The following is a 24,200-nucleotide window of genomic DNA, read 5'->3' as shown; positions in this document are numbered from 1 at the left end:
TGGAATAGTTTCACAACTCACGCCGCCTGGAACACCTCAGCGAAATGGTGTGTCCGAACGTCGTAATCACACTCTATTGGATATGGTGCGATCTATGATGTCTCTTACCGATCTACCGCTCTCATTTTGGGGCTATGCTTTAGAGACTGCCGCATTCACTTTAAATAGGGCTCCGTAGAAATCCGTTGAGACGACACCGTATGAATTATGGTTTGGGAAGAAACCTAAGCTGTCATTTCTAAAAGTTTGAGGATGCGCTGCTTATGTCAAGAAACTTCAACCTGAAAAGCTCGAACCCAAGTCGGAAAAATGCGTCTTCATAGGATACCCTAAGGAAACCATTGGGTATACCTTCTACCTCAGATCCGAAGGCAAGATCTTTGTTGCCAAGAACGGGTCCTTTCTAGAGAAAGAGTTTCTCTCGAAAGAAGTAAGTGGGAGGAAAGTGGAACTTGATGAAGTACTACCTCTTGAACCGGAAAGTAGCGCAGCTCAGGAAGATGTTCCTGTGGTGCCTGCACTGACTAGAGAGGAAGCTAGTGATGATGATCAAGGTACTTCGGATCAAGTTACTACTGAACTTCGTAGGTCCACGAGGACACGTTCCACACCAGAGTGGTATGGCAACCCTGTCCTGGAAATCATGTTGTTAGACAACGGTGAACCTTCGAACTATGAAGAAGCAATGGAGGGCCCAAATTCCAACAAATGGCTTGAAGCCATGCAATCCGAGATAGGATCCATGTATGAAAACAAAGTGTGGACTTTGACAGACTTGCCCGATGATCGGAGAGCAATAGAAAACAAATGGATCTTTAAGAAGAAGACGGACGCGGATGGTAATGTTACCATCTATAAAGCTCGACTTGTCGCTAAGGGTTATCGACAAGTTCAAGGGGTTGACTACGATGAGACTTTCTCACCCGTAGCGAAGCTGAAGTCCGTCCGAATCATGTTAGCAATTGCCGCATACTATGATTATGAGATATGGCAAATGGACGTCAAAACGGCATTCCTTAACGGCTTTCTTAAGGAAGAATTGTATATGATGCAGTCGGAAGGTTTTGTCGATCCTAAGAATACTAACAAGGTATGCAAGCTCCAGCGCTCCATCTATGGGCTGGTGCAAGCATCTCGGAGTTGGAACATTCGATTTGATGAGATGATCAAAGCGTTTGGGTTTACACAGACTTATGGAGAAGCATGTGTTTACAAGAAAGTGAGTGGGAGCTCTATAGCATTTCTCATATTATATGTGGATGACATACTGTTGATGGGAAATGATATAGAATTCTTGGGAAGCATAAAGGCCTACTTGAACAAGTGTTTTTCAATGAAGGACCTTGGAGAAGCTGCTTATATATTAGGCATCAAGATCTATAGAGATAGATCAAGACGCCTCATTGGTCTTTCACAAAGTACGTACCTTGACAAGATATTGAAGAAGTTCAATATGGATCAGTCCAAGAAGGGGTTCTTGCCTGTATTGCAAGGTGTGCAATTGAGCACGGCTCAATGCCCGACCACGGCAGAAGATAGAGAAAAGATGAGTGTCGTCCCCTATGCCTCGGCCATAGGGTCTATTATGTATGCCATGCTGTGTACCAGACCTGATGTAAACCTTGTCGTAAGTTTGGTAGGAAGGTACCAAAGTAATCCCGGCATGGAACACCGGACAGCGGTCAAGAATATCCTGAAGTACCTGAAGAGGACTAAGGATATGTTTCTCGTTTATGGAGGTGACGAAGAGCTCATCGTAAAGGGTTACGTCGATGCTAGCTTCGACACAGATCTGGATGACTCTAAGTCACAAACCGGATACGTGTATATTTTAAATGGTGGGGCAGTAAGCTGGTGCAGTTGCAAGCAAAGCGTTGTGGCGGGATCTACATGTGAAGCGGAATACATGGCGGCCTCAGAGGCAGCACAAGAAGCAATCTGGGTGAAGGAGTTCATTACCGACCTAGGAGTTATTCCCAATGCGTTGGGCCCGATGACTCTCTTCTGTGACAATACTGGAGCTATTGCCCTTGCCAAGGAGCCTAGGTTTCACAGGAAGACCAGGCATATCAAGCGTCGCTTCAACTCCATTCGTGAAAATGTTCAAAATGGAGACATAGGTATTTGTAAAGTACATACAGACCTGAATGTAGCAGATCCGTTGACTAAACCTCTCCCTAGAGCAAAACATGATCAACACCAGAACTCTATGGGTTTTCGATTCATCACAATGTAACTAGATTATTGACTCTAGTGCAAGTGGGAGACTGTTGGAAATATGCCCTAGAGGCAATAATAAAATGGTTATTATTATATTTCCTTGTTCATGATAATTGTCTATTGTTCATGCTATAATTGTGTTATCCGGAAATCGTAATACATGTGTGAATACATAGACCACAACATGTCCCTAGTGAGCCTCTAGTTGACTAGCTCGTTGATCAATAGATAGTCATGGTTTCCTGACCATGGACATTGGATGTCATTGATAACGGGATCACATCATTAGGAGAATGATGTGATGGACAAGACCCAATCCTAAGCATAGCACAAGATCGTGTAGTTCGTTTGCTAGAGCTTTTCCAAATGTCAAGTATCATTTCCTTAGACCATGAGATTGTGCAACTCCCGGATACCATAGGAGTGCTTTGGGTGTGCCAAACGTCACAACATAACTGGGTGGCTATAAAGGTGCACTACGGGTATCTCCGAAAGTGTCTGTTGGGTTGGCACAAATCGAGACTGGGATTTGTCACTCCGTATGACGGAGAGGTATCCCTGGGCCCACTCGGTAATGCATCATCAAAATGAGCTCAATGTGACCAAGTGTTTGGTCACGGGGTCATGCATTACGGTACGAGTAAAGTGACTTGCCGGTAACGAGATTGAACAAGGTATTGGGATACCGACGATCGAATCTCGGGCAAGTAACGTACCGATTGACAAAGGGAATTGTATACGGGGTTGATTGAATCCTCGACATCGTGGTTCATCCGATGAGATCATCGTGGAACATGTGGGAGCCAACATGGGTATCCAGATCCCACTGTTGGTTATTGACCGGAGAGTCGTCTCGGTCTGTCTGCATGTCTCCCGAACCCGTAGGGTCTACACACTTAAGGTTCGGTGACGCTAGAGTTGTAGAGATATTAGTATGCGGTTAACCGAAAGTTGTTCGGAGTCCTGGATGAGATCTCGGACGTCACGAGGAGTTCCGGAATGGTCCGGAGGTAAAGATTTATATATGGGAAGTCCTATTTTGGCCACCGGAAAATGTTCGGGATTTTTCGGTATTGTACCGGGAAGGTTCTAGAAGGTTCTGAAGTGGGGCCCACCTGCATGGGGGGACCCACATGAACGTGGGTAGTGGGGGCAAGGCCCCACACCCCTGGTCAAGGCGCACCAAGATCCCACCTTAGAAGGAATAAGATCATATCCCGAAGGGATAAGATCAAGATCCCTAAAAAAGAGGGATAACAATCGGTGGGGAAGGGAAATGATGGGATTTCTTTCCCCCAACTTTGCCAACACCCCAATGGACTTGGAGGGCAAGAAACCAGCCCCCTCCACCCCTATATATAGTGGGGAGGCGCATGGGAGCAGCACCCCAAGCCCTGGCGCCTCCCTCCCTCCCGTGACACCTCTTCCTCCCCGCTTGCGCTTGGCGAAGCCCTGCCGGGATCCCGCTACTTCCACCACCACGCCGTCGTGCTGCTGGATCTCCATCAACTTCTCCTCCCCCCTTGCTGGATCAAGAAGGAGGAGACGTCCCCGCTTCGTACGTGTGTTGAATGCGGAGGTGCCGTCCGTTCGGCGCTAGGATCATCGGTGATTTGGATCACGACGAGTACGACTCCATCAACCCCGTTCTCTTGAACGCTTTTGCGCGCGATCTACAAGGGTATGTAGATGCACTCCCCTCTCTCTCGTTGCTAGATGACTCCATAGATTGATCTTGGTGATATGTAGAAAATTTTAAATTTCTGCTACGATCCCCAACAAAGGCGGCGCAGGAGGAGGCGGACGCGGTCGCCAAGGCCCAAGCCGACGCCGCGACCAAGGCCCAAGCGGACGTGGCCGCCAAGGCACGAGCGGAGGAGGCCGCACGCGGCTGGACTCCGCAACTCATCATCCCCCTGCGCGCCGCGCCACCCATGCCCGAGGTCCCGGCACCGACTGGAGGAGCCGGCAACGACCAGCTGGTCATGGAGAGGGGAGGGGCGACGTCATCATCTTGGGGGCGGAGGTGCCCCCGCAAGCACCGACTGCCGAGGCCCCAGGCAGTAGTCCTGACGTGCCGCTGGCGCCACCGGTCGGCGACAAGCGGGTGATGGGGGCGACCCCCATGGTCCGTGCTCCGGCGCGCCGGCGTGCGGCGAATGCGGCTTCAGCGCCACAGCCGCAGGAGATCGAGGCCGCAAGCTCGTCGGCCCCAGATGTAGAGGCCACCAGGACCGTCCGCCAGAGTGGACGCCTGGGGGCGGGACGAGCGTGCTGAACAAGGCTGCTCAGGACGTTCAGGCCCAGCTTTAGGCCCAAGGCACCGCCCTCCAGCAGTACACGAAGGCATTCCCGTCGACGCGAGCAGCCATCTGGGTATGCTTCTTTGCTTTGTTTTTGATCCTTGTAATCTTCTGTGGGCGCGCGCCAGCGCACCCACTGAGTGTAGCCCCCGAGTTTCGGGCCGACTACTGAGCAGGCGGCTCGGAACTTAAAGGCAAGTTCCGAGTGCTGACTTTTCCTTTTCTCTTGTTGTCTTCGTTGCAGGATTACCACAATATCCGCGCGGCCGCCTACAACTCCCAGGTCCAGGAGCTGGCGAAGCGGACTGCCGACTTGTCCGACAGCCAGAGTAAGCCTCTGTCCTTTCTCTCTTGCGGGGGCGCGACAACGCACCCGCGGGGTGTAGCCCCCGAGATTCGGGCCGACTACTGAGCAGTCGGGCCGGATCTCCCGGCAACTACTTTTCTTTTTGGTCAACTTATTGATTTTCTTCTGTTTCTTGTCTTTGCAGGAGCCAACGCTGACCTGCAGCAGCGCCTGGGCAAAGCCCAAACCGCACTGCACGCCAAGGAGGAGGAGTGCAGCAAGGCGGCGCAGGAGCGTGACCTCCTGGTCAAGGAGTTGGTGGACCAGGCGGACCAGCACAAGGCGGAGCTCAAGAAGCTCAAGGAGGCGGAAGACTCCCTCGCGGCCGAGTTCGAGACTCAGCGCTCGAACTAGGTCGAGAAGGAGGCAGTCCTCACCGCTGGCTACGGCGAGATTGAGGACATGATCGACGGTAAACTTCTTTTTCTTTGGAATGGCCGCCGATTGTCTCAAGAGTCGGCTTCCGACTTCTGATCTTTGTTCTTCTTTGCGCAGACTTCTTTCCTGGACACGCCGTCGCCGCCAGCCGGGCCATCGAGGCTCGCCACGACGAGCGCAAGAGTGAAGGGGTGGAGATCCCGCCCAACGCGCCCCAAAACATGAACGAGCAACTTCTGGCCGCCAGGGCGCGCCTATAGCCGGCTCACTGTATGCTCCGCCGCCTTTAGTGCGCTGGGTCCCAGCTGACTTCCGCCCTCTGGCCAGACGTCCAGGCTCCACGCACCCCCAGTCGGACCGCCGACTGGTTAGAGGTGGCAATCGACCGCCTCGAGGCTTGGAAGGGTTCCTCCGCTCGAGTAGGCACCCAGAGAGCCTTGGAATTCGTCAAGGCGTGGTATCCTGGGCTGGACCTAGCCCGGTTGGCCATGTTCCGCCTGGAGGGCCGCGAAGAGTTGGCGGCGGTGGGGCCTGCACTCACTCAACGTGCGGCGACGATCACTGAGTACACCGATACCAGTGTCTTCCTCCCCGAGCTGGACGAGGAGGGCGTCGAGGCGCCGCCGAACTGGTTCGGACTGAACCCGAACGACGACGAGGACTCGATGGAGGAAATCGCCTCCAGCGACGAAGGCGAGGACGAGGAGGGCGAGGATGGTGAAGACGACGCGCCGGAGGATGGAGCGGATGGCCAACCTCAGCTCGATCATGCCTCGAGCAACGAGCCGCGTGCGAGTGCGTCGACTGCTGCCGAAGGCGACCAAGCCGAGACTCGCCAACTGACCACTCCACCAGCCGGCGCCGCGGACTCCACTAACCTGCCGGACCCGCCTGCTGCTCCTCTAGCCTAGGCGGCCAGTTTTAACTTTTCCTGCTTTTGTAGTTGCTCGAACAAACTTGTTAAATTTGCGTAGTTCCACCCGTTGGGGGTGTATTCAAACTCTGTTGAATGCTGGCCGAGGGCCTTTTGCTATGTAAATTAACTTTGTCGGGTTCTAACTTGTCTTGCTTTCTGCTCTTTTGGCTTTTTTTCCTTTGCCGTCTTCCCTTGGATGCTGCCTTGCCAGCCACACGGCCGCTCTGCGGTTCGTGGCTGGGTCAAGTACTTAGCCGTTTGGGAAGACAAGTACTTTGGCCGTTTAGAACGTAGCAAGTTAAGTGAGAAGCCGGCCGGCCGGCTGCTCGGCAGTCGATCGGTGAGGCGAGGAGCTGGCTTGTCCTATGTGAGTGCTTTGGTCCTTAGCCATTTTCATGTGGGCACCCTTTCCTGCCTTTGACTCTTGCCAGCCGGACAGTCGCTCTGCGAGCTGCGGCTTATGGCAAGAGAGGGCTTAGATGCCGGCACATTACTTGTCCGACTGTAGGTAGCACTGATATAGTACAAGGCGGCAAGCCCCCGGGCCGACTGGTCGAACCCAGTGCCAGGCAGAAGAATAGAATAACACATTTATAGGCATAGAACTTATCATATAGATAAAAAGGGTAGCCCCCGAGTGCTCTTCGAGGGACCTGATGTCTTAGCGCTTAATACAAAAGGTAGCGTGGTACATGCTGCATCAACTGTAAAATCTTCGGAGGAGATTTGCATTCCATGGACGCTCCGATTCCTTGCCCAAGTCGTCTCTCTTGCATGCTCTGGGCTTCTGTGCGTCGATGAGGTAGTAGGAATCATTGCCGAAAGCTTTGCTGATGACGAAGGGGCCTTCCGAAGGGGCCGAGAGCTTGTGCTGGCCGGCTGTTCGCTGGATCAGCCAGAGCACAAGGTCTCCCTCTTGGAAGGATCTTGGCTTGATCTTCGGACTGTGGTAGCGGCACAGGCTCTGCTGGTAGATGGCAGACCGGCTGAGTGCCAACAGCTGGTCCTCTTCCAGCAGATCGACGTCGTCTTCTCGTTCTTCCTTTGCCTTCGCCTCCGTGTACATGGTGACGCAAGGTGAGTCAAACTCAATGTCAGTTGGGATGACGGCCTTGGCACCGTACACGAGAAAGAATGGAGTGAAGCCGGTTGACTTGTTCGGAGTGGTGCGGAGGCTCCAGAGGACGGCCGGCAGCTTGTCGATCTAGCAGCCGGCCGAGCGCTCCAGTGGCTCGACCAGTCGGGGCTTGATGCCGGACAAGATGTGGCTGTTTGCTCGCTCGACCTGGCCGTTTGACTGCGGATGGGCAACGGACGCTAAGTCCAGTCGGATGCCCTGCGTCGTGCAGAAACGGGCCAAGGTGCCTTTGGCAAAGTTTGTGCCATTGTCGGTGATGATACTGTGTGGTACACCGTACCGAACGGTGATATCTGCGATGAAGGTCACAACAGTCGGAGCGTTCAACTTCTTGATTGGCTTTGCTTCAATCCACTTGGTGAATTTGTCCACGGCGACAAGCAGATGGGTCATGCCGCCGCGTGCTGTTTTGAATGGTCCCACCATGTCCAGCCCCCACACGGCAAAGGGCCAAGTGAGGGGGATGGTCTTGAGTGCGGAAGCCGGCAGATGTTGCTTGGAGCTGAATTTCTGGCACCCCTTGCAATGCTTGACCAAATCCTTGGCGTCCTCCAAAGCAGTCGGCCAGAAGAAACCATGGCGGAAAGCTTTGGCGACAAGGGACCTGGAGGCCGCATGGTGGCCGCACTCGCCTTGGTGGATATCTTTGAGGATTGCTTGGCCCTTCTCTGGTTCTACGCAGCGCTAGAAGACCCCAGTCACGCTGCGTCTGACAAGCTCTTTGTTTACTATCGTGTACGCTCCTGCTCGGCGCTGTACTTGCCAGGCCGAGATTTCATCAGCTGGCAGCTCTCTGTTTACCAGGAATTTGAGGATGGGTTGTGCCCATGATGGTGGTGTGACTTCATCTACTGTTATCACGGCCACTTGGACTAGGGCGGTTGGGTTGGGAGGCGGCGGGTAGGAGCCGGCCGGCGCTTGCTGCGTTGTTGGAGTTCCTGGGCCGACTGCTGCAGCCCCCGGGCCGGGTGCGACTGCTGCAGTCCCCGAGCCGCTTGGTGAAGTCCTCGGGCCGACTGCTGCAGCCCCCGGGCCGGGTTGTGAAGTCCCCGGGCCGGGTGCGACTGCTACAGTCCCCGTGCCGCCTGCCGAAGTCCCCAGGCCGGCTGCTGCAACCCCCAAGTCGGATTCGACTGCTTCGGGAGCAGCCGGCACGAAGATGGACTCGGATTCTGGAGAAAGCTTGATCGACGGCTTGCAGAGGCACTAAAGGGAAATGGCAGCTGGTATTGCTTGACGGGTGGAGCCAATCCGTGCCAGGGCATCAGCTTGCTCGTTGTCGTTCTGTGGCACGTGAAGGAGCTCGTGCCCTTCAAAATATCCGCTGAGTTGCTGGACGAGGAAATGGTAACTCGCCATATTTGCATCCTTGGCGTCCCAGTCGCCAGACGACTGTTGGACCACCAAGTCTGAGTCGCCATAGCACAGGATCCGGCGGATGCCGATCTCTTTGGCCAGCCGGAGTCCGTGTACTAGTGCCTCGTACTCGGCCACGTTGTTGGAGGCGACAAAGTGGATTTGCAATGTGTATCTGAGCTTGTCACCCTTGGCAGAGGTGAGAACAACGCCGGCTCCCAAGCCGGTGCACAACTTCGAGCCATCAAAGTGCATTCGCTAATGAGTGGAGTCCGGAGCTGGCGGCAGGTACTGGGTCTCGGCCCAGTCGACAAGGAAGTCGGCCAATGCTTGGGACTTGATGGCGGTGCGTGGCTGGTAGAAGATGGTGTAAGGGGCCAACTCGATGGCCCATTTGGCCACCCGGCCTGATGCATCGCTGCTGCCTATGATCTCGGCAAGCGGGGCAGTCCAGACAACCGTGATTGGGTGCTCTTGAAAGTATGGCTTGAGCTTCCTGGTGGCAAAGTGCACGCCGTAGCACATCTTCTGGTAGTGGGGGTAGTTCTGCTTGGAGGCTGACAGCACCTCGCTCAAGTAATACATAGGCCTCTGGACCGGCAGTGCCTTGCCGTCTTCTTGGTGTACTACCACCATGACTGTGCTGACCACCCGGCTGGTGGCGGTGATGTAGAGGAGCATGGGCTCCTTAGCAGTCGGAGCGGCCAGAACATGCGGCGTGGTCAACATCTTCTTGAGCTGGAGGAAGGCCTCGTCCGCCTTGTCGTTCCACTCGAAGTTAGTGATTTTCTTCATGAGCTAGTACAGGGGAAGAGCCTTCTCGCCCACCCGACTGATGAAGCGGCTGATGGATGCCAAGCAGCCGGTAAACTTCTGGATGTCTCGCAGTCGGGTGGGTCTCTCCATCCTCTCAATGGCTTTGATCTTCACAGGGTTGCACTCAATGCCGCGCTCTGAGACCAGGAAGCCAAGGAGCTGGCTGGCTGGTACTCCAAAGACACATTTCTCTGGGTTGAGCTTGATCTACCGGCGCAGATTTTCAAAAGTTTCCTTGAGATATTCCAAGAGGGTACCGCGCTTCTCTGTCTTCACCACAATATCGTCTACATAGACGTGGACATTTCTGCCGAGTTGCTGTAGGAGGCACTTCTGCATGCAACGCTGAAACGTGGCACCGGCATTTCTCAAGCCGAATGTCATGGTCAGGTAGCAGAAGGCTCTGAATGGTGTGATGAAGGCGGTCTTCAGGCGGTCTGCCGGGTTCAACTTGATCTGATGGTACCCTGAGTAGGCATCCAAAAAACTCAACAGCTCGCATTCGGCTGTGGAGTCTATCACTTGGTCAATCCGAGGCAAAGCAAACGGATCCTTGGGGCAGGCTTTGTTGAGGCTGGTATAGTCAATACACATGCGTCACTTGTTGTTTTTCTTCAGTACAAGGATTGGGTTGGCAAGCCACTCTGGAAAAAACACTTCCATAATGAAGCCGGCTGCCAAAAGTCGGGCTATCTCTTCACCAACGATTCTTCTCTTCTCTTCCGACAGTCGGCGGAGGGGTTGTTTGACTGGTTTGGCATCTGCTCTGACATGTAGCTTGTGCTTGGCGAAATCCGTCGGAACACCCGGCATGTCTTTGGGATACCATGCGAAGATGTCTCGAATCTCACGGAGGAAATCGACGAGCTCGCTTTCTTATTTGCTATCAAGGTTGGTACCTATGATAGCGTGCCTCTCCGAGTGCTCGGGGTCCAGGGGGATCTTCTTTGTTTCTTTGGCCGGCTGGAAGGAGCCCTGGGTCTCTGACTCTTTGGGCTCTGGTGACAGGTCCGGCTGCTTGCTGGCCATGGCCACCACCCGGTCCAGGAGCTTCTTCTCAGCAGCAACCACAAGGGACTCGGCCAGCCTGCTGCTGGCCGCGGCACAGGCGGCCGACTTCTCGTAGTCCCCGGCTATCGTGATAATGCCCTTGGTTCCCGGCATATTCATCTTGAGGTAGGCATAATGGGGCACCGCCATGAGCTTGGCTAGAGCTGACCGGCCTAGGAGCACATGATAGGGGCTCTCCAGATCGACCACCTCAAACCAAATCGCCTCACGGCGGAAGTGAACTTTGTCTCCGAAGAGCACATCTATCTTAATCTTGCCGATTGGTGAGCAGGAAAGGCCGGGCACAATGCCATGGAAGACAGTACGATTGGGCTGGAGCTGCTTCTCTTTGATGCACAACTTCTCCATGGTGTCGCGGTAAAGGATGTTGATGCTGCTACCGCCATCTATTGAGATCTGGGAGAAACGAGCAGCTCGCCTCTCCGTTGCAAGGGTGGCATCCAACACCAAGGCATAAGAACCCGGAGAAGGCATCACCTCCGGTTGGTCTGCACGGCTCCAACTGATAGGCCTCTCAGACCAGTGCATGAACTCGGGGGCGGTTGAGGCAACGGCGTTTACTTCACGGTGCTGCTGACGTCGGCTGCGCCTGTCATCAGCCACACACATCGCAGATCTAGAATCTAAATATTACATACCTACAGAGCTGAAAGCTAGCATACAAACAAATTATAGCGGAAAAGTAAATAAAATCTTCATAGAGTCCATCAACGCCACAGACAAAAGTTGAATATAGACGTCCCTCTGTTCCATAAAATAGTGCTTGTAGATTTTTTTAAAAGTCAAACTTTACAAACTTTGACCAAGTTTATAGAAAAAAACATATAATTCTAGACTACCAAATACATGTTATTAGATACATCACAAGACATACTTTCATATTGTATATATTCTACATTGTAGTTATAAATAGTTTTCTCTATAAATTTGGTCAAAGTTTGTAAAGCTTGACTTTTAAAAAAATCTATATACACTATATTATGGAACGGAGGGAGTATCACTTATTCGACGTATAAATATCTGCAACATGATAAATTACAACCACAAGGGTCAATACGTTGAATGTATGCAAGTCACACTAGGTATGATATAACAGACCTACATCTACATGCAAGGTATAACAAAAGAATGAATGTGGTTGTTTTGCAGAGAAGCTAACTTTTCCCTGATAACTACATCATAATCAAATTTTAATTTGTCTTGCTACAATTAAATACATAATGTCAAAATCTCAACCATTCGTAGTGGCTAGGATCACTGAGGTTTAGCCGTGGCCATTTTTAGACCTTTAGGTGTTTTAGCTAGCAGCCAATGACTCTTTCCCTCTCCATCGCAAAAAAAAATGACTCTTTCCCTCAAAAAAAAGCTAGCAGCCAATGACTTCCCCTAAAAAAAAGCTAGCAGCCAATGACAGTGGACCCGGCGCACTCTGTTGACTGGTCCACGTGACCCTTTTGACCATCACCACGCGCCAAATAGTTTCTGGCCATATTAATATGAATTTATTAATATATAAATGTGGCACTTGTTCTCCTAAAAACAACGGAGATGGGATCGATGGATATGAGCAGTTCAGAAATATAGGGCGTTCGTAGTTGGATGGAACGCCGCTCCCCGTCAGGCCGCTAATTTTAACGACTCCCCGTGTTTCCCCCACTCGCGTCAAGAAACGTCCACGACGATCGATCTTCTTCTTCTCCGCGGCTCCTCGATCGATCCATGGAGCGCCTGCTTGGGCTGCTCAAGGTGAAGGTGGTCAGCGGGGTGAACCTGGCCATCTGCGACCCCCTCGCCCACAGCAGCGACCCCTACGTCGTCATCCGCCTCGGACAGCAGGTACTTTCCTTCCTGTCCGATCATCACTGGGCCTGGGCCTGGGCCTGGGCTGATCGAGTGCTAAATCTAAAACCGAGATGTAATCATGTGCAGAAAGTGAAGTCCGGTATCAAATATAAATTCACCAACCCGGAATGGAACGAGGAGCTCACCCTGTCCATCACAAACTGGACGCTCCCGGTTAAGATTGTAAGTTCGATCAACATCTCCATCCCAATCAGGATTTCAGAAACTCACCGCCAATACTCTCTACTCCGATGAACATCTCCTATCGATCTCTTGTTCCTGAAACCAACCTTTGGGGTTGTGCTTCCATTATTATTACAGGAAGTCTTTGACCATGATACTTTCACCAAGGATGACAGCATGGGCGATGCAGAGTTCAGCATCGCCAACAAGGACCTCAGCCACGTCCCTGACGACACCGTGATGAAGACGATCCACCCTGACAAGGACAACTGCTTCTCCACCGAGAGCCACATCAGATGGAAAGACGACAAGGTCTCTCAGAACATTGTCCTCAAGCTGAGGAACACCGACACCGGCGAGATCATCCTGCACCTGGAGTGGGTTAACATCCCAGGCACGGCGCGGTGATCCGCAGTGGCCAACCATGGTGGTCTGGCTGCTTTCTGTGACTGGAATGTTTGCTTCCTCTGTGAACTATGAAAATAAGCAACGTCCTGGTGAGATCCACAGATCATTACAATGGGTGTTATGTAAGGCATGCAATAGACTTATGCTACTGGGGGGTAATGTCTGTTTATAGTTTTGGTTCTGCATATACGTAACAAAAGATAATGAAGCTAGTATAGAATTGTTCTATCAACTAGAAATAGGATGATCTGGATCATTTCCCAGTTGACAATACTCCCTCACTGAACATTTGGAGGAAAAAAGGGAGTATATACACCATCCTGACCTAGTATGTACAGTTGTTTTACAACTCAAGCTGACAGCAGCATTAACTCAGCATGCCAGAGAGAACGCACAACCGAAATAGCGTTACCAATCGCGGCAAGTAACTAGGAAAGCAAATGTGGCGAGCTTTCATTGTTGCCACCCCGTGGGCTCGTCTCATGCGGGCGGTGGTGCTTGCCCATTTGCACATCCCGTGTAAACTGGGTCCTTGATTTAGCATAGGGAGCTTCCCTTGCTGCAAAACGGGAGGGGAAAAAACTTAGTCCATTATATCAAACAAATTTGTATACTCTGCATTCAGATTTAAATGGTTTATTACAGCTTCTTACCTGCAGCTAATTTCTGACCACGGATAATGTTTTGCCTCCTTTTCCACCAGCATGCCGCAAATACAACTAGAAACAGAAAAGCTACAAGTACCCCGAAAGCCATGCCGATCTTTGCAGCGACTGATAAATGAGGGCCACACTCACGTAAACCAGGAATTCCACACAGCCCAGCATTGTCCGTAAAGCTGTCATTTCAACAGTTTGTAAGCCTCCCAAACGTTCAAGTAATATTAAGACAAACAGGAACTCAAATGTGCATCTAGATTGGGGTTTATGCTCCTATATATGTGGAGAAAGGAGTAACTGGAATGCAAACTATCTGTAGTAATAAATGCTGTGGGTTCTTACTTGAATCTAACTCGGTGTAGAGGTCTTCCTCCCAGGCTGGCTGGAACCCTTCCTGAAAGATCATTGCCATTTAGGTTCCTGCATTAAGAGAAAGTATCTCTAGTTAAGGGGGAAGAAGCACGAAGTAAGTCCCAAACAGAAGAAAAAAATGTGCAATTGATGTCCTCACAGTGTCTGTAAAGACGTCAGTTGGCCAAGGCTCTCCGGAATAGAACCATTGAGTTCATTGAATGACAGATCTCTACAAATATGATTACGTAATAAGGATTAAATGAAAAACTGGGACTTCCCAATACTGGTGTTGCAGAGACTTACAGTACTCGTAGCCCTGGGATGGTACCCAAAGACAATGGAATATTGCCCTTTATACTATTACCGCTGAAGTTTCTGTTTGATCAAACGAAAGTTTATCTTTGTCAGGCCAAAATCATAGTGCCAGTACTTTCTTAAGACAGTAAGAAAGGCAGGTAGTTTCATTTAGACTTCGTTAAGTGATATCCTCAAATTTAGGATCATTGACAATATTGATTTGCTCCTGATTACATAATCACGTCCATAGTCCATTTAATTCTGCCAATGGAAATTGGCCTGTTTGCAGCATTGGGAATTTTGAGTATGAATACCGCATGAATCATGTAATGCAAAGCTTGAACAGACTTTGACTTTCAGCATATGTCACTCGAGAATTGTCCCAAAGATTCAATTTATAGTTAAATTTTGTTATGAGCAGTACTTACATTTTTTTGTGCAAAATTCAAACACATCTATGAAGTAATTAGGAATTAACTAGTCGCCACCAGCTCAAAAATAGCAACATATATTTCAGAAGACTATACTTTTTGTTTGCCGGGAACAAGGGCTTGTATTACTCAAATAAAATGGTTGCAATTGTTCCAGCATAGCTGATTTCTGTGGATCAGGCATGGAACCCAGGCAATCAGATCTTTGAACAGCCCTTTTGTATCTGATTGAACAACTACAAAGTTGTTTCTAGATACTTCAGTCCATTTCCAGTGATCCTTCATGTTGCACACAAGGTTTTTGAGTCACGGACCAGTCACCGACTAGATGCCGACTAATCACCGAGAAGGTGCAGGATAGCGACTTGGGCAATTAGTGGCGACTAATCACCGACTAGGTCCGGCTAATCGCTGAACCGGAGGCATGGTGACTTGACTTGACTCAGCGACTCAAAAACCTTGGTTGCACGGGTTTATGAAAATGCATCCATCAACAGTAAATGTAGCTAATGGTGTTACGGGTTTTCAGTACTACAAGATATAGCAAAGCATAATGGTAACCATGACATTTCAATTCATATTAAGAACTAAAATGATCATGCACTCATGCATTCATATTGGGGTTGTGAAACAAACTTACATGCTTTGCAGGTGTTGTAGCTTAGATACATCACTAGGTATAACTCCTCTCAAGCCTTGGTTGTCAAGACCTCTGCATGTTCAAGGAGTAGTTCAAATACTTGCAGTAACAATAACTTATTAATGGGCGATTAATGAAATTGTAATGAATATAAGAACGCAAAAGGTGCTGTTAAGGCCTAAAACAAGGTAACAACAAATAATTGGAGGGAAAAATGCTCTCATAAAACTATTTTAAAGTTTAAATCCACTTCGCTCTCAGAGCACTCCTAGAATACCACCACATAATCACACATATGCTCCATCTGCAGTCTTCTAAATCTCCTCTACCTCACTCCCTTTCCCCACTGCCCTTTGGGTCTGTGGGATGCACATCTAATGCTCTTCTTCAACCTTTAGTACCCCCAATTTAGAAAACTCCAACCTGTGAAGTGTGACGAAGCTCTGATCTGTAACGGTCATTGTATATTAACAACACACAAAAGGAGCTTATCCCTACCAAGCATGTAGCACATCTTATTGGTCAGCTGAAGACATTACTGTGAGGTGTTATGTGTAGAGTAGTAGAGGACATGACCTCGGTGCTTTGTGAAATGTTGTCAGCGAGCTTAAAGCCATAGACTAGAGCGTATAGTCGGCGGTGTCTGGGTTACCAGGGCTCCTCCACTATGAGAATGATTTTCTTGCTGATGACATCCCTGCTGCTCCCAGAAGGGCTCATCCAAGGCGTGAGAGTGTCCACCATATGCACAAGGTATACAGTGGCCAGCACGAGGTTTCCCAGGATGCTGATCCAGCACTGAAGCTTGTCAGGCAAGGGTGGATCTAGAAATTTTGTGGAGTGGGGGTAAATCACTGGAGCGGGGCGTTTATTGTACAAATTTGAAAAATTTCAAAAAGTTCTTTTAGAATAAGCAATTCCTATTGAAATTTCAAAAATTGAGTGGGGCCTAGGCACCCACTCAACACTATGTAGGTTCACCCCTGTTGTCAGGGCCTATCAAGACATCCGAGGAAGCCGAAGCCCGCTGTGAGATCCTGGCTTAATAGGAATGATAGACTGCTGAAATGTCAATTGGAACCTCATAGTAAGCCGACGCCCGCTGTGACATCCGAGTAAGTCGAGGCCCGCTGTGACTACTGATATCAACAAGGAGTTCCTTCTTTTCCAGTAGCCCATTCGCAAGGAACCTCAAAGTTAAGCATACTGGGAAGTTATCCAAGGTGCACACAAGTGAGGACAAAGTGCGCATGAAAGACTTGTGTTGGTTTGTGGGGCCAGTCTAGAACCCACCAGGCATAATGGTCGGGAACCGGTGGCTATGTCTGGGGCGTTATAAATGGTATCAGAGCCGACCCTCGCTGTTACACAGACATGTGTTGGTCAGTGGCTCAGACATGTACATGGTGCGTGTGGCCAGCTATGGCACACGAAATGGTCACATGTGGATGTTGGCACTGGCGCGCATAGACGTGTGCAAATGGGGAACGTTCCTGGTGGGCCGACAAGGACGTCGGTTCCTTTGAGTGGGGGTGTATGTGACATCCTGGCTTAATAGCAATGATAGACTACTCATATCAACAAGGAATTCCTTCTTTTCTGGGAGCACATTCGCAAGGAACATCAAAGTTAAGCGTGCTTGGCTTCGAGCGATTTGACGATGAGTGACCGACTAGGAAGTTGATCTCGGGTGCGCTGTGCGCACTACTGAGGATAAAGTGCGCAGGAAAGACTAGTGTTGGTCTGTGGGGCTAGTCTAGATCCCGCCAGGCATAATGGCCGGGAACCGATGGCTATGGCCGCGGCGTTACACCCGCGCTCACCGGTGCGTGCCACGATTTGCCACCTCTGGCACGAATTCCGCTCACCAGCGCATGCCACGGTTTGCCACCTCTAGCACAATATGCTCTGCAGTATTTGCATAAATGATCCCAATATATGTTAGAATAATTCGAGCGCGCATCAATCCGTCGAGGACAAGCAATCACACAAGTAGGAGCACAACATCGAGATTTGTTAACAAGGTTCAGCAACATGGCTACATCCCCAGGGCATGACTATGGGCGCTCCTCCCCATGTACCAAATCACATGATACAGTCCACGACAAGCCGGCCGAGGCCATCAGACAGGTCCCCGGCCACCCCTGTAATGGGTGCCAGACCGTCCCTCTCGTGATCTTTGTCTCGCCTACCAGTTTATGTCTAGTCTATTTTGGCTATTCCATGGTGCCTTTATATAATAGGCCCGGGTTACAAGTGTTCGACTCAAATACCTAACCCTCCGCAAATTATAAGTCCAACTGTAGCACAACTCGTACACCTAATATTCGACACATATTTTCCACTATACCTTGGCGAATATGTCCCCGCCATCTTGAAGCCACCATGCGCGAACCTCCATGTACCTTGGATTTGAACCATTATTCATGAGCTCCGCCTTGGCCCATGTAGCATGTTGCTTATGTGTTGCACTGCCGGAACCGCTCAGGACTCCTGTTGCCGACAACGCTTGTCAACTCTAAGATCCTGATGACTCCCGTTGTTGCACGTGACCCGACCTAATCACGCCGAGATTGATCTAGAACACGTTGCCGCCATTGCACGTGCTACTGCCTTCCAATCTATTGCTTTCAATTGCTTCTTTTCTCGATGTAGTCCAGCGCAACCTGACAACTTCCATGGAAGAAATCCTCCAACCGACCAGTATCAGCTTCAATAATTGTTTCTTCCACACGTCGTGTTCGCACCAAGCGCGATTCATACTCTAGATCAACTTGTGACCTTATCAAAACCTTGCGCTCATACAACTTATTAGAATAATCTGAGGCGCGCGTCAATTTGTCGAGGAAAAGCAATCACAAAAGCACGAGCACAACACCGAGATTTGTTAACGAGGTTCACCAACATGGCTACATCTCTAGGGCATGACTATGGGCGCTCCTCTCCATGTACCAAATCACATGATACAGTCAACGACAAGCCCGCTGAGGCCATCAGATAGGTCTCAGACCACTCGTCATGGCCGGTCCGGCCATCCCTACCACTTGTGCCGAACCGTCCCTCATGTGATCTCTATCTAGCCTACCAGCTTATGTCTAGTATATTTGGCTACCCCATGGTGCCTTTATATAATAGGCCCGGGTTACACGTATTCGACTAAAACACCTAACCCTCTGCTCATTACAAGTCGAACTGGAGCACAACTCGTACAGCTAATATTCAGCACATATTTTAACAAGATACAGGCTCAATGTGAAGCAGAGAAGGAGCCATATGCCGACAAGATCATGCCAGCCATTATTGCCTTTCGACAACATCAACATCACGACCACAGACCGCATCACCATGGGAGAAGAAGAGAAGGTCAGGCACAGGAGCAGCAGCATGAGCCATCACGTCAATGGAGGTTGGCTTCGGACTTCTTCTTGGCTTCATCTGGACTACTTTTCAGTGGTGAGGAGAAAGCAAAGGGTTTAAGACAGCCTTGCCCTTGCACATTTCCTACATGGCAGGGGGGAAGGGAGGGAGGGGAGAGGAAAGACTAAGGGAAGGTAAGACAGAGCATAGTGATGCGATTAAGTAGGGTTATTTTAGCAAACTCATTTTCCGAGAACGCTATGTGAGTGAAGTGAAGGGGAGCCTTGGCGCAGCGGTGAAGCTGTTGCCTTGTGACCATGAGGTCACGGGTTCGAGTTTTGGAAACAGCCTCTTGCAAAAATGCAGAGAAAGGCTGCATAGAAAAGACCCAAAGTGGTCGGATCCTTCCCCGGACCCTGCACGAGAGGGAGCTACGTGCACCATGCTGCCATGGGAGTGAAGTGGGTTCAAATAATAATGAGAGCAATTTTCCCATGATCAAAACCCCCAAACCTCTCAATTGAAGCCCTGATATTTTGATGTGCATCAACATGTGTCATGTTGCTTTTGCATTTCTCAAGAAAGTAAGACCTGAAATTTCACTAGCAAGCCCAATGGAATATCAGATGGACAATAAATTGTTGACTCCCAAAACACATGATGAAGCTCTTATATTTAGTATTCTACAAAAAATAGGTGCTACAACTTCCATTAAGCTTACCAGTTACCACAGCCTTCACAATATACATGGAATTTTGTAAGTGATGTCATTTGTGTTAGTTCATTGAAAACTAGGGCTGTTAGTTGATGACTAGTGCACCTAGGTACAATCTTTGTCTCTGATCATTGGTCTTATAAGCCCTTTGTTGATGGTGAGGTTGGCAATTCACATTGCATCTTTAATCTTGCCCATGTAAAGCATACCAATGCACTAGTACTTGTGTACTGTTTTCATGACCCAGGCCAGGCATGATAATGCATGGCTTGTACACGCTAGATCCGAACCCAGAAGTCTTTATTTCCAATTTATTTATGTTATATGTAATATGAAAAAAAATTCATCTTAAATAACATATTATGTCTACATATTTGCAAAAACTATTTGGCTGCAGCTGAGTCAGACTTTTGGACTCGTAGGACTGATACCAAACTGGTCAGACTGCACATGGACAAGTCTAGTTTCATGTAACAGAAACCCAACCAACAGGGAGATTTTTCAACCTCAAATCAATAAGCAGATAGTCCCTGCATATCATCACTGTGTTATTTGCATAGATTAGGGATAATTCCACAGGTATTTAAACACATACAAAATTAACAAACTGAATACAATGCAGAAAGTTTAGCATCCTGATCATAAAAGACTACAAATGCTTGTGATATAAAGTGGTATGAGGTAGAGAGCATACAGTCCATCAATGACCCACTGCCTTTTGGTATTGTCAAACTGGCAATCAACTCCGCTCCACGGATGCTGCTGAGGAATGCAGGGGTCACCATTCCAGCCAAATCGAAGAGGAAGACCAAGTGAACCCTTCAAAGTCCGCAGAGCAGTCACTACAGAGCATGGCAAAGGAGAGACTCAATATAGAAACCTAGTTGCTTAACTCTGGCCTCTGGTGATACTCATTCGAATAGCTGTAAATTGAAGACAGAGAAAAGCTGTCCTACTTGTTCGCGTTTAATAAAAGCATCTTTATTGAAAAGTAGATTTTGTCAACCATCAATTGATTATACACCATGAAATGGAAAATGTCCTAGATGTTTTCTGAACCATATTATGTATAGCAAGAATGTCAACCAAGGACTGCAAATGGCTGTTTCATACGGTTCACCAATAAAAAAAAGGTTTCCAAGCAACAAGCATATTTACTAACATAAACTTATTATTGCTTGAAATAAAGGGAAGATAATTTGGAGAGTGTCAAGCACCAACCTTCTTGAGTTAAGGTCTTCATTTCAGCTGGAATGATATCAAAAACCTCAATCGCACTAACAATGGCATGTGTCCCTTCAACAGGCTGCAAGGTGATTTTTAGCGTTGTCCCACTGACAGCAACAGTTTTATTCAGAACAAGCGCAGTAAAACGCTCTCCTGTCATGCGGATTATATCAATATCTTTGAAAGCAGTGTCACCATTGATAAGTACATCAAATACCCTTTGCTCTTCTGCAGTTATTCCATTATCAATCTCTGCAAAATGAAGCCATACAGAATAGTTCTTGTTTGGAGTAACATCCATTTCAAAGGATAACGTCGGCTGCCTATCAGTGCCCACAATAGCTGATTGGTACATACTTTGAGGATAAAAATTTGGTGCAAGCAATGTCTCTGCTATAACATTTTCAGTTGATATAGGTTGATCATCAGAACTAGATGATAAAGTTTTCAAACCTAACCAGAATCTGTCACCACCCCAGTGGATACCGTTTAGGTCTTCGTCAAAAGCTGGCTTTCCAGAACCACATGTCAATCTTTTGGTAGTTCTAAGCACTGTTCCCTTTCCCCAAAGGGAACCAAACTTATAGGCATTATCATCTATTTGGAGAACTTCGATAGAAAGGATCGATGGATCGCCATGACCGGTGCTGTGGAAACAAATTGATAAGCTAGAGTGTTGAACAAAAACCAGGGCTTCCGCAAATGTCTTCTCATCATCACTACTCCAGCCCGAAAGCAAAGAACTGAATAGAGTGCCCTCAACAGAAACATCAAATATTGGCTCACTATCAAGATTAGGATCAGCCACAAGGGCAAAGAAAAGCCTGACTTGGTAGTGCCCATTGGGAACATTGTTGATGTAGTAACAGTTTTCAGGGCCATCAGACAGAGGGAAATATCGAAGAGTTTTCAGTGGGGGTACAATAAAGCTCGGGCGAGTGGCATTTGCAAACCTGCCACCAGTATAACCAAAATCTCGGTACCACAACGTGTTGGTAGGTGCCGTGTGGACATCGTCGAAACTCCCACAGCTTATACGGATGGTAAAAGGTTCTGAAAACAAGCAAGCATTTAGAACTACAATGAATAGCAATGCTAGGAAGCATCAAGTAAGCAATTACTGTAAAATCAATGTACCATTTGAGTTGCACCAAAGGTGCAAGAGGTTCATTGAATCATGAAAGTACAATATACTCCCTCTGTCCCATAATATAAGAGCGTTTTTTACATTAGTGTAGTGTCAAAAACGCTCCTATATTATGGGACGGAGGGAGTAGTAGAGAAATAAATTAAAGCTTGGACGTCTTGTTTCATTTCCTCCTGCTTAAATTTCCCATGCCTCCTTCCTAGCCTGAGCAGATTTATCTTTAAATGACATACTACTATTTAGCAAACCAAATTGCACATATGAGCGGGAAGGGGCGGTAAATGGACTACTTTCGAGGGATAAGGAAGCTATCAATATTATTACAAGAGCAAATGGATAGAATTCGTGGGTGGGGTGGGGGTGTCCAAAACTTGTGAAAATGTGTCTCCATCAAATTCTTCATTCCGTCAAACGTCACCCTCAAAAAAAATGCGAGGAAAGGGACGTTGTCTCCGCAAATCTAGAAACGGAATGGTATTCCAAGAAATTAGCTAGCCTAATTTTCGCTAGGGGTAAAAAAGGACGGCAGATAATCTATCAATTAAGGGAAGATCCACCTCTTATTACATCAGCAAACTTGGAAAGCAAGATGGCAGAGTAGGCACAAAATTACTCAACCTGGATTCTGGATTCTTGATTTGGGTAAGAATGCAAAAACATAAGTAGCTCACAGTATGCTACATTTAGCAGGATTGAGCAGAAATAACAAATTTTGAGGGAAAGCAAAGAGGAAGCAAGAAAGCTCACCTTTGCTAAGGTCGGCCGCGAGAACACCAAGAAGAGCTGACGATGCGGAGACAGCGAGCAGCAGCGGCCACAGAAGAAATCTCTTCCGCATCGCGCCTCCCCCCTTCCTCTCTAAGAAAGACGAGCCCTTTCTCCTTTGCTTTGGTACGCCAGTCCAGTCCGAGATAGTACTACTATCTCTTTTGCTTTTTCTTCTCCCCCAAAAGGCCTGGCCTGGGAAATCAGAATGAGCTGTCTAAAGTTGAGACTGAAAATGGATCAGGACAATAGATTACTCAGGGAATACCCTTTCACATAGGATTTGGCTTTTGCATTGGCTTGCATGTAAGAATTATTACCCTTTCATTTAGGATTTAGGTAATGTAGCAATGGCTAACCAACAATGACATGGTACTGTTGGAGATGCCATAATAATGATGGTTGCAGCGGTTGTTGTGTATCCCTTTTCCACTGTTTTAATGGGGGCATGGGAGATGGTCACGCTCTTGCCACGATCCACAACTCACCAAGTCACGAGACATACATACACACACCACCCCCTGGATCTAACAATTTTGGATGGACGCGGTAGCGGTGTAGTGCGGCACAACCATCCGAGCCGGATCTTGGGCGCTTGCACGCAGCTGAGACGTGCGCACAGGTACAGCTCATAGTCTCGTCCACTGGTACGGCGGTGATTAATGCGCGTGCCGCGGCGTAAACAAAGGGCGGATTCACGGGTACCCGAGTACTGTACTAGAAGAGGAAGGCTCATGCTCAGCTCACCCGATTGTTGCGGCGAGTTAAGCGCTTGGGGGACAAATGTCGTGCACCCCACCAGGCTAAGAGCATCTTCGGCCTCCCAAGGGCTAGGCGAAAAATAGCGTCTGATTGCCGGCGGTAATTTTGGTGTGGGGAAACCGATTCCCAGCCGCGACCGCAACAACATCAGCCAGAAAAAATTTAAAAAGCCCAAAGTCGACGAAATTCAGTTAAGTTGGACGAAATATAGGCAATTTCATTGATATTTAGGTGAATTTACATAGATGAAAACGTAAAACTACTCCTAGTTCGTGCCGAGGAGGTTCTAGAAGACGGTGTAGTCATCGCCGCCGTCGTCGTCATCGCCGTCGCTCGGCGGCCCGTCCTTCGGGGTGGCCTGGCTGCAGCCCTGCCCTGGATTGGCGCTGCGGACCGGCTGACTCAGAGCAGTGACCTCGTCGCCGCTGTCGGAGAGCACGATGACGCCGCCCTCGTCACGGCCGCGGCGCCGCTCGGCGATTTCTTCCAGAGCACGGCACTGGCGCTCCATCTCCTGCGCCACGTAGTCCGCGCGCGACCAGGCGAGGCCGCTCTCGAGGTCGGCGACCATGGCCTCATGCTTCTGGTTCACCACGGTCGTCGTCGGCTCCTTCTTCGGCTTGACCAGGCGGATGTGGCCGCGGGGAGGGGAAGGGACGCCGCCACCCTCGTTTATGACGAGGTTGTCATCGCGGCATCTCTTGTGGCTCGGGCTTGACGGGGACGAGTGTCGCCGACACCGACCCGGAGGAGCGGGAACCAGAGGACGACGAGGACGGCGTGTCCATGCGCCTGAGCATCCAGGAACTTCCGTGGCGACAGAGAAGGTGGCGACAGAGAAGGACGGCGCCGGGTACATCAGCCGCGGC

The 24,200-nt window shown here is 49.2% G+C and overlaps 3 protein-coding genes across 5 annotated transcripts; 1 reads left to right on the top strand and 2 right to left on the bottom strand.

Annotated features, from left to right (window-relative positions):
• Positions 1-6,154: 6,154 nt before the first annotated feature.
• LOC109782372 (uncharacterized) lies at positions 6,155-10,892 on the bottom strand. The gene is made up of 2 exons (XM_020340986.1): positions 10,542-10,892; positions 6,155-6,277 (listed from the first exon to the last, which is right to left on the bottom strand). Exons 1-2 carry the CDS (start codon positions 10,890-10,892, stop codon positions 6,155-6,157), a joined length of 474 nt encoding a protein of 157 aa, XP_020196575.1.
• Positions 10,893-12,084: 1,192 nt separating this feature from the next.
• On the top strand, positions 12,085-13,187 carry LOC109782379 (protein C2-DOMAIN ABA-RELATED 5). The gene is made up of 3 exons (XM_020341002.4): positions 12,085-12,380; positions 12,474-12,569; positions 12,708-13,187. The coding sequence occupies exons 1-3, from the start codon at positions 12,264-12,266 to the stop codon at positions 12,975-12,977; spliced, it is 483 nt and encodes a 160-aa protein (XP_020196591.1). The 5' UTR covers positions 12,085-12,263; the 3' UTR covers positions 12,978-13,187.
• Positions 13,096-23,124, bottom strand: LOC109782377 (receptor-like protein 4). Of its 3 annotated transcripts, none has more exons than XM_045232916.2 (10): positions 22,890-23,124; positions 22,552-22,764; positions 20,652-21,710; positions 20,125-20,272; positions 15,359-15,430; positions 14,294-14,365; positions 14,148-14,219; positions 13,979-14,056; positions 13,631-13,815; positions 13,096-13,536 (listed from the first exon to the last, which is right to left on the bottom strand). In XM_045232916.2, exons 2-10 carry the CDS (start codon positions 22,640-22,642, stop codon positions 13,406-13,408), a joined length of 1,908 nt encoding a protein of 635 aa, XP_045088851.1. In that variant the 5' UTR covers positions 22,643-22,764; positions 22,890-23,124; the 3' UTR covers positions 13,096-13,405. The 3 variants fall into 3 exon arrangements, with proteins under 3 accessions (XP_045088851.1, XP_020196589.1, XP_045088850.1); XM_020341000.4 differs by having other exon boundaries at positions 22,552-22,759; positions 22,838-23,066; XM_045232915.2 differs by having other exon boundaries at positions 22,838-23,008.
• Between the last annotated feature and the right edge of the window lie 1,076 nt (positions 23,125-24,200).

Source organism: Aegilops tauschii, chromosome 2 (genome assembly GCF_002575655.3).
Source record: "Aegilops tauschii subsp. strangulata cultivar AL8/78 chromosome 2, Aet v6.0, whole genome shotgun sequence".
NCBI lineage: Eukaryota > Viridiplantae > Streptophyta > Magnoliopsida > Poales > Poaceae > Aegilops > Aegilops tauschii.
Note: the sequence above shows the minus strand (reverse complement) of the source record. Positions and strands in the feature narration are given on the sequence as shown.

Excerpts from the sequence above, each read along its gene's own strand:
- LOC109782372 (XM_020340986.1), bottom strand. The coding sequence starts at position 10,892 with ATGGAGAAGTTGTGCATCAAAGAGAAGCAGCTCCAGCCCAATCGTACT. Across the intron at positions 6,278-10,541 it reads GGCTGGCCGAGTCCCTTGTG|CAAAAGGCCCTCGGCCAGCA; the intron begins GTTGCTGCTGAG and ends TAATTTACATAG.
- LOC109782379 (XM_020341002.4), top strand. The coding sequence starts at position 12,264 with ATGGAGCGCCTGCTTGGGCTGCTCAAGGTGAAGGTGGTCAGCGGGGTG. Across the intron at positions 12,381-12,473 it reads TCATCCGCCTCGGACAGCAG|AAAGTGAAGTCCGGTATCAA; the intron begins GTACTTTCCTTC and ends AATCATGTGCAG. Across the intron at positions 12,570-12,707 it reads GGACGCTCCCGGTTAAGATT|GAAGTCTTTGACCATGATAC; the intron begins GTAAGTTCGATC and ends TTATTATTACAG.
- LOC109782377 (XM_045232916.2), bottom strand. The coding sequence starts at position 22,642 with ATGCGGAAGAGATTTCTTCTGTGGCCGCTGCTGCTCGCTGTCTCCGCA. Across the intron at positions 15,431-20,124 it reads CAGTGGGTCATTGATGGACT|AGGTCTTGACAACCAAGGCT; the intron begins GTATGCTCTCTA and ends TTGAACATGCAG. Across the intron at positions 13,537-13,630 it reads TGGTCAGAAATTAGCTGCAG|CAAGGGAAGCTCCCTATGCT; the intron begins GTAAGAAGCTGT and ends CCCGTTTTGCAG.